A 9,370-nucleotide genomic window follows, 5' to 3' on the forward strand; every position below is an offset into this window, starting at 1 on the left:
TTTTCTCTATAAAAACAGTGATCCCAAAATTTGCTCCATCCTGGTTAAGGTTTCTTTCTCTCCCTCGATACAGAGCAACGAAGTCCAATGGTTTCCTTACTCGAGCCCTGTTTTAAGCTTATTTAATACATTGTATGAGACGGCAGGAGCTTTTTATATTACTCGTTTCACAGAAATGAGGACAACAAAAATTATATACTCTAAGGATCAGGGTGTACTTGTACACGAAAACATTATTGGGATTGTTAAGCTACCGTTCTATTTTATGTTATTGGGATTATTATTATGCTACTATGGTAGAAAACTATAATACAAATTATACATATATTTTCCGAATTTTTTAGCCTAGTCTGATGTATTGGCGATATCTTTACATGAAGTATTTTTGCCGATCCATATTTTGTATCCGATTTTTTCATTTGAAATAAAAATGATTTTTTCTCGATTTTAAAGTAAGCCGATTTATTGAAAATCCCTGTAACTCTCTTTTGATTCAATAAAGGGTGCAACTGTAAGGGGTAAGATGCACCTTCAAATTTTATCATGTATATAATTTTGATGTAAATTGTTATTAGGATTACCTCAAAATCTATTTTTATATCTAATTATAAAATTTTAAATTTCAAAAATGGTTAAAATCAAGTAAATCTATAAACATATGAAAATCTTTAAAATAGACGGTGCAGAGAATATGTTGTAAAATATACTATTTTTTAGATTTAAAATATTTTTATTTTTCGTGGTCATCGAGATGATCAATCAAAAGTCTACATTAAAACTACATTTTTCGATAGATTTTTTAGGTGGATCCGTAGCTATAGAGGTGAGGTTGTAACCCTATATAAACTTTTTCCTCTACGTTAAATAAATAAAAAAAATAAACACCTGCGCGGTCCTAAACCGCACTCGTAGTTCTAGCGCCTTCCGAGCTAACCAGGTAGGGGTATATTGGGTACTTTAAAACATCAAATATATTTTCGTCGTCACGTAGGTATTTTCGCACCTTTTTTTGGTTTTTCACGGTAAATAATCATCCCCACAAACGTTCTTATTTTCCCATTTGACCATGAATATGTCTCCCTATAAATACCAGTCTTTCGGACATTCCGAACTTCTAGGTTTGCACTTATCCAGTTCCATAAGGTGAGGGTTTCTTCTCTTTTTCACTGGCTTAACTGAAATTTTACTTGTTTCTATAACTGTAGTTTATAGGAATTCTGATTTACACTCTGTAAAGTTTTTGGATTTATACTATGTAATTTATAGTCTGTACTCCCAAATTGATGTTTATCGATCAGGTTTTGTTCACCTGATGGTTTTCATGTTTGATTGGATTGTTATAAGTTTTTTGTTTACTTGTTTCGATCTTTTGTGGTTGCAGTTATTGAATTCATTTCTGCAATTGTTTGCGTCCTTGAATCTTCAATTACACCCAACTAAAACTTTTTATGCAATTATATATTATTTTTTGTTATATTTTTACTTAGATAACTGTGCAAATAATTTGAGTTTTCCCTAGGTCAGGCATGTCTCAGATTATTGTATTTTATTTTATTTCTGTTGATTCATTTCACTCGATTATAAGATGGGTTTCTGGGGTTTTTGTGCATCCACTGTCCGGTGGTATTTCATTTTGTATTTCCCCTTTTAAAATTGGATCCCCTGTAGATATTTTTATTTATTCCTTCCTTCTGATTTTTTTAATCCCTTCAATTTTTTGGGCCAATTTTGTATTTGGTTTTGTGCAACTAGTATGTATTAAGTAGGGTTTATGCATGGTGTAACTATTGGGGTTTATAGTTAGCTGCTGTTTTTGGGCTAATTTTTAGTTTTTGGGGTATTTACCAGTTGTTTAGTGGTGCAGGAGTTGATCATCAAACTGATGTATTGGTTAGTCAAGTTTGCAAAGATTATCAGTTGTATTTGTTTATATGTTGCTGTTGTGGGATAACTCTGCATTGTTTTTGGATTTTACTTTTTTTTTGGTTTTCCATGGTTCTTTTAGTATGTCAGTGCGGCAATAGTATTCAATCAAACCAAAATTAGCTTTGATATTTTGGTGAAACCCATGTCTAGTTTTTTTGTTCAAAGCTATGCCAAGGTTTTATTTTTTCGAAACCATTGGTTTAAAGCAAGGACTCATAGGGACTCACTAGGTTCCCAAGCCTGAATCAGGAAGCTTGGTCGATGCTGAATCCTAATTGAAGAAAAGGGAAATTTATGGAAAGACCATGTTTTACTTTTAGAATCATGTCCCACTTCTAAATGCATATAATTTATTTCAATTATATCTTTTTTTTATACATCGGATTAAGCTCAAATTTGGTATAGTCTTGTTTTGCACCATCACATACCTGTAGGGACATTTTGGTTATTTCTTATATTTGGATTATTTGTTTATTTTTTTTGGACTATATGATGAGAAGTATTGATATACCAAATTTGAGCTTAATATGGTGTATAGAAAAATAGATAAAGTGGGACCTTGAGTGAAAAATATGAAATATATGAGAAGAACCATGTTTAAATTTTGGCCCCAGACTTGTTAAGCGGCCTTGTCTGAGAATTTGAGTAACTTGGGCGAATCCTAGTGAGACTCGCTGAGTTTGGATTGACTGGTTATAGCTTGTGATCTCTCTCTCTCTCTCTCTCTCTCTCTCTCTCTCTCCTTACACAGGTAAGGCCAGTGAAGATGGGTGGTAAATCAGTCTTATTAGCTTGTGTATTACTTTGGGGCCTTCTATTCTCCATAGGAGCCCATGCACATAATGACCGTTTAGTGAGAATTGGGTTAAAGAAGAAGGGCTTCGATCTTCAGACTCTCACTGCCAGGAAAATTGTGGCAAAAGGAAATCCTCCTAGGAATGTTAGGAACTATGAGATCCTTAGGAAATTGGGTGATTCAGATGTCGACATTGTGTCTTTAAAAAACTATTTGGATGCGCAATACTATGGAGAGATCGGCATTGGCTCACCGTCCCAGACTTTCACTGTTGTATTCGATACCGGCAGTTCTAATCTTTGGGTGCCCTCATCAAAGTGCTATTTCTCTGTAAGTTTCTTAAATCGCAGCATATTTAAATTTCTCATACCTTTCTGGTTCATGTAGTTTTCATGGCATCTTATCAACCCATAAGATTAAAGGAAATTCATTTTTTGAGAGTTTTTGTTTCTTGTAGTTTGCTTTTAGTGAAAGTGAGGATATTTTATGAATTGGCTGATTATTTATAGTCATGGAATTCAGTGGTGGCCTGTTTTTTAAATTGCAGCTCCCTTGCTATTTCCACTCCAAGTACAAGGCTTCCAAGTCTAGCACTTACACAAAAATTGGTATATGGCTCCTTCTCAAATCTCTTTTGATATGTGCTCCTAGAATTGACTACGGAAGTCTAATTCAAATATTTAATGGTTCCTCGATGCATGCAAGTTCAAACTTGAATTCTAAATGCTTTAATAGTTAATGATTCTGCTTCATACTAGTATTGATATTTCAAGTTCCAAACTTCTAAATGCCTTCAGTATTATTTTAGTTAACCATTTCGATTCTTAACTGTTTAGGGAATTCATGTGAAATCCACTACGGAACAGGATCTATTTCTGGATTTCTGAGCCAAGATAATGTGGAAGTTGGAGACCTCGTTGTCAAAGATCAGGTAGTTCTTATTCTGTCTGTTTCTTCGCTCGTAGGAAAATACACTGTAGTCCAATAGACTTTGATATATGGTACTCCTACTTCCGTCATCAGTTTCTACTAATGGATGCTTGAATCTTGACTGGAGTGGAGCCCACATGGGCATTCGCTTAGGTGTGGTTAATACCATCTGTCAGTGAGAACATATAGTGGATCTAGCCTTGATATTATATACCATAGTCCTATTACCCTATGGTGTTATTTCCATTGTTTTTAATTTTATTGAACATTATGGTGATTCTGAGTTTTCTGGTTTTTCTGGTGCTTGATAACTTGGTTTAAATGAACTTGCTTTAATGCATATATTCTATGTTCATTATTAGGCTTTCATTGAGGCTACTCGAGAGCCGAGCTTGACATTTCTCATTTCAAAGTTTGACGGCATATTAGGACTTGGCTTTAAGGAAATAGCTGTTGGGGATGTTTCACCTGTTTGGTATGTCTTCCTTTTATAATTATGGTGTAGATCATCAAAAAGAAAGAAAAAAATATAGCTTGACAAATGCTTTGTGCTGCTTATGATCTCTGATGGGCTCTTTAGATTGACTAGCTTGGTTTTGTTGAAGATTTTTTGGGGTATGCAACAAGTGCAGATGTTTTTATTCCTAAGATAGTGGGTGAACTTCCCTACAGGTACAACATGGTTGATCAAGGTCTTGTAAGCGAGCCTGTTTTCTCGTTTTGGTTCAACCGCAATGAAGATGATTCTGAGGGTGGGGAGATTGTCTTCGGAGGTGTTGATCCTAATCACTTCAAGGGTGAGCATACTTTTGTCCCAGTCACTCGGAAGGGCTACTGGCAGGTACAACAGCTTGAATGCTTGTGCTTTTAATATGTAACAAAAGCATTAATCTTCTGCTATTATTCTGTTCATCAAGTGTTTTTATTTATTCAGTTTGACATGGGGGATGTTCTCATTGATGGCCAATCAACTGGTGAGTTCGACTTAGTTTCACGGCATCTCGCTCCCCCCCCCCCTTCTTTGTCCTTCTTTGTCCTCTCTTTTCTCCCTGTTATGCGCATAATTCATGGAATTAAACCTTTGTTTTATTCAGGTTTCTGTGCTGATGGTTGTGCTGCCATTGCTGATTCTGGGACTTCTCTACTTACTGGCCCTACTGTATGTCCTTGATCCTTTTAGTACAATTTGGCTTCTGAAAGGGATACATAGTTTTTGTAAACTTGCAATGATTTTACCTTCTTGGGAAGTAGTAATGCTGCTCTTGTAAATTAGATAAGTTCACTGTTCTGTGAGCAAATGTAGGGCTGCTTCTAAATTATATTAAAAAATAATGCCAGGGCCAATTTTCATAGTATTATGCAGTTCCTTTGAAAACTACTTTGGATAAGATACTGGAAATGGTTTAGGGCAGTAAGATGACTTTTTGTTTCACTCTTATTTGGGTCCTTCTGGAAGGGAATTTCTGGTTCTAGTTTCCAATATCTTTTCTAATTCATGAATTACCTACTTTAATGTCCTTCAAGCTTAGAAAAATTGTTATAGCACCAAATCCTAGGCATTCAAGTATATATTATTGAAATCCTTATCCACAGTCGTTTTTTTCATGTCTACTGTGACATAAGTCTTCATTGTTGGCGATGCTTTTCAATTTTGACTATTTTATGAGATAAGTATGAATCACTGTCAATTATGAATTCTGTTAGTCTTAAGGTCTGTTAAAGCTTCTGGTTATTCCCCAGTAGACGTAAATGTCCAATTTATTTCATACAAAATAAATCAGATTTATGTTTCTTATTTAGGGTTTTAGAAAAGAAAGCTTATTCATTATTTTGACAGATGAATATTATCGTCTCTCATGCATGTCTACTTAATCTTTTATGTACTTTTGCTGAAGCAATGGTATACTGTTTTAATCTTAAAACATTTACTCTCTTCCACATTTATCACCCTCTCTTTCTCTATCTCTCATTTCTTTATTTTCTTCTTTGGACTTTTTTGGAAAGGCACACTTCATTTCTCTGTTACATAGTTTCTTTAATTAATTTATTGTATATTGTAATTTTCTCCGGTTAATTACCTTTTCCATTTTACACATCACAAACGAAAGAAAATTTCGTGCTTATATAACGTTCCTCATGGATTCATGCTACTACAAACTGGTTATACTTCCATATGTTCTATGCTATTGGTCCACTCTGATTGCAACTTTTTGTATACAGACCATTGTTGCAGAAATCAACCATGCAATAGGTGCAGAAGGAATTGTAAGCCAGCAATGCAAATTAGTGGTCTCTCAATATGGAGAAATGATACTGGAATTGTTGTTATCAGAGGTCTGTATCATCATCTCCCCCCACCCCTCCTCCCCCCCCCCCCCCTTCCCCCCAAAAAAAAAAGCAGCAAAAAATAAAATAAAATTCACGCTCATTTGTGCATACACTTTGGGGTCTTCCTCTCTTTGAGATGAGTACATAACTTGTTGCATCTGAATCTATATGGTTTCCAAACTGTATGCAGACACAACCTCAGAAAATCTGCTCCCAGATTGGTCTCTGTGTCTTTGATGGGAACCGAGATGTTAGGTAAGGAAATCATTTTGCCATCATGCGGGTCCTTATTTTATACCTTTTTTGGTCATATATGGTTCTACGCAGACAAGCACAGAAATGCAAGCTGAGGTTCATCTTCTTTCTTTCTAAAGAAAACTAGCTTTCTTATTTTGGACATTGACCCTTCTATCCTTGGTAGTCATTTTCTATCCTTGGTAGTCATTTTCTGAGTTGCTTGTCTAGCTACTTTGTAATTCACTAAATTTAAACGTCAATATATGCAGTTCAGGCATTGCAAGTGTGGTTGATAAGGAAGATGGGAGCAAGGCATCTGTTGGTGATAGTGCTATGTGCACTGCTTGTGAGATGGCCGTTGTTTGGATTCAAAATCAGATTAAGAGGAATGAGACAAAGACTCAAATCTTGGAATATGCTAATCAGGTTATCTTTTTCAATATTGCCACCATCTTAATTTGAAGTTATGGAACTATAGATCTTTCTTGGAAAGGTTTACTATATTAGACAATGAAAAAATCACGGTCCATTTGGTCATCACCATCCAAGGTTATGATGGATAGTGAATTAGTGATGGAGAGAGATACCCACTATTGGGATTATGTCCTGTTCTGTTTAGTCCCACTCTTATTGTTTTCCAATCACTGCCTCTACATTCATCTGATGGTAATATCCCAAATGGATTATGGTCTTCCATGGTTCATCGGACTACGCTTTCCCTTTATTCTTTTTTTCCTCTTTTTTATTTCTGGTATTCTTTTATACCCATGAACTGCATTATTAATTTATTATACTGAACAATTGTGTTAACTTCATTGCATTACAGCTCTGTGAACGACTACCGAGTCCCATGGGAGAATCCGCTGTTGACTGCAACAATATTTCTGGCATGCCGAATGTCTCCTTCATCATTGGAAATAAGGCCTTCGATCTTAGGCCAGATCAGGTATGTTTTGAACTTCGTGGAAATTCTAAAAGCCCACCACTTTGAATATGTTAGTTGACCTTGGAGGAATTGATTTTCAAAGCTTCACAGAACTGTCATCGGTTTAGAAAAATTAGCTCTAACTGGATTTTTATAGGTTATGCAAATGCCCTGTTTTTAAGTGAAAAATCTCTCTCCCCTCCCTCTCTCTCTCTCTCTCTCTCTCTCTCTCTCTCTCTCTCTCTCTCTCTCTCTCTCTCTCTGCCCCCATTCAGTGGTGGCTAATTTTCCATTCATGCAGATTTAGGATACTTATGTCTTGTGTACTTTTTTCCAAATACTTGGGATAAGGCTCGGATGACGATGATGGTAGTGGTGTCATGGGTACTTTTATTTTGATTTTGAGTGCATGGGTTTATTTTCCCTCATATTATTAAGAAAAATTTATTTCATGCAACTGCGAGCTTTTCCACCAAATGAGCTGTAAGCCTGTAACCACTTGTGATGGGAAAAACTGATTTATTGGGTCTATGAGGTATTTTTCTGAATGAGAGCTGGAAAATCATTTGAAGACTTTCATCTTATTGCAAACTGATTGTAACCAAAACATTATTGGGTAAGTTGGTTACTAATATTTTTTTTATTTTCCTTTTGTTTTTTTTGATCGACACCACAGTATGTTCTTAAAGTGGGAGAAGGTGTTACTGCCCAATGCATTAGTGGATTTTCAGCATTGGATATGCCGCCTCCTCGAGGTCCACTCTGGTATGTTTATCTTTTCATTCTCGGTGCTTATTTTGTGCATTCCACTTGGTGATTTGTGTTTAATGACTTGCGTTTAATGACTATGTATTAAGCGCGCGTGCACACAGCGGAGAGAGAGAGAGAGAGAGAGAGAGAGAGAGAGAGAGAGATGCATGGTTTATATCTGATGGCTCTCTACGGGAATGCAGGATTCTTGGAGATGTCTTCATGGGGGCATACCACACCGTGTTCGACTATGGGAACCTACGAGTGGGATTTGCAGAAGCAGCTTAGAAAGGTCCACTGGTTTCGTTCTTTCTTTTCCTGTTTGTAGTAACTATCTTCCTACCAACATAGTGGTCCTTAGCAAACCAGTCATATGGTGTGCAGTGGATGGAATTTTATGTACATGGTGTGTTTTGTGGCCTCTTTTTTATTTTCCTTGTTTTATGGATCTATCCATGCAAGCTTCAATGGTGATCTGTATAGCACCTTGTTAAATATAGAGGAAGCGATGATGGTCTTACATGAGTTTGAAAACATGAACCTTAAATGTATGTATGCATTTTAGTGTACTGAAGTACTTTAGCCTATGCTTTATGGGAGAAAAACCAGCTGAGATGGTCGACAATGTGTTCGGATAAGTCGTACTCCCTCTGGCCACCAAGTCACTTTGTATTCTTGTAGAAGTGTAATAAGATTGACGAAGGTTGAAAAAATCGGTGTTTGGTTCAGATTTGGTTGATCAAGATTTGGAATCGGTCAGGTAAATCCAGATCCTGTAAAATATTGAGAGTCGGTCGGTCCCCCTCATGATCCTCCTCCTCGTTTGTTCCAGTTCTCTAATAGAACTTGTTAGATATGTCGGAAAATGATACGAAGTGGTTCCACCCTCTCTTTTTTTCCTCTTTTTTTTTTCAGTTTTTTTTAATCACATTCTTTGGTTCGGCCAGAGAACTAGCCACAAGTGGCCCCATTGAATTTAAATTTTTTTTTGGTTAAATTTGGTTTGGTATATAGGGGATCCGGATCAGAAATCCAAAGGGGTTATTTGGGTCACGGTTCTGTTATTTGAAACCTTGAGATAAACATTGCCCATCTTCCAATTTCCTCAATTTCAAGAATCAAGAGTAGGCTATTCTTTGATGTCATATGTTTTCTATGTATGGGATTGGTTTGGGTTGACCCAATGTTGGCAAAATCGAACCGGTACGGTTCAGATATGGGGCCAGAAGCGGTTTAACCGGTAAATCAGCTGATTCAACCGTTTCAACCGGGTAAGTCTTGGGCGGTCAAAAATTGTTGAAAAAAATAAAAAAGATGCAAATAAAAATCTATTAAAATATGAAAAACATATAAAGAATAATTAAAACAAAATGAATTCAAAATAAGTGGAAAAATATGGATTTTAAAAGTTGGTATTAATGATCAAAATATTTTTTTAATATTTTTTATAATGTAAAAATATTTAAAAAAATGTATTA

General features: G+C 35.8%; 1 protein-coding gene across 1 annotated transcript; it reads left to right on the plus strand.

Moving 5' to 3' along the window:
• Positions 1-1,116: 1,116 nt before the first annotated feature.
• On the plus strand, positions 1,117-8,780 carry LOC18430140 (aspartic proteinase A1). The gene is made up of 14 exons (XM_006840302.4): positions 1,117-1,143; positions 2,678-3,052; positions 3,270-3,330; positions 3,559-3,653; positions 4,015-4,127; positions 4,325-4,493; positions 4,587-4,626; positions 4,747-4,811; positions 5,873-5,986; positions 6,171-6,235; positions 6,487-6,643; positions 7,044-7,163; positions 7,819-7,907; positions 8,096-8,780. Exons 2-14 carry the CDS (start codon positions 2,693-2,695, stop codon positions 8,178-8,180), a joined length of 1,533 nt encoding a protein of 510 aa, XP_006840365.1. The 5' UTR covers positions 1,117-1,143; positions 2,678-2,692; the 3' UTR covers positions 8,181-8,780.
• Positions 8,781-9,370: the final 590 nt, after the last annotated feature.

Source organism: Amborella trichopoda, chromosome 2 (genome assembly GCF_054954075.1).
Source record: "Amborella trichopoda isolate Santa Cruz 75 chromosome 2, AtrichopodaSantaCruz75HAP2 v2.0, whole genome shotgun sequence".
In the NCBI taxonomy this organism is placed as follows: Eukaryota; Viridiplantae; Streptophyta; class Magnoliopsida; order Amborellales; family Amborellaceae; genus Amborella; species Amborella trichopoda.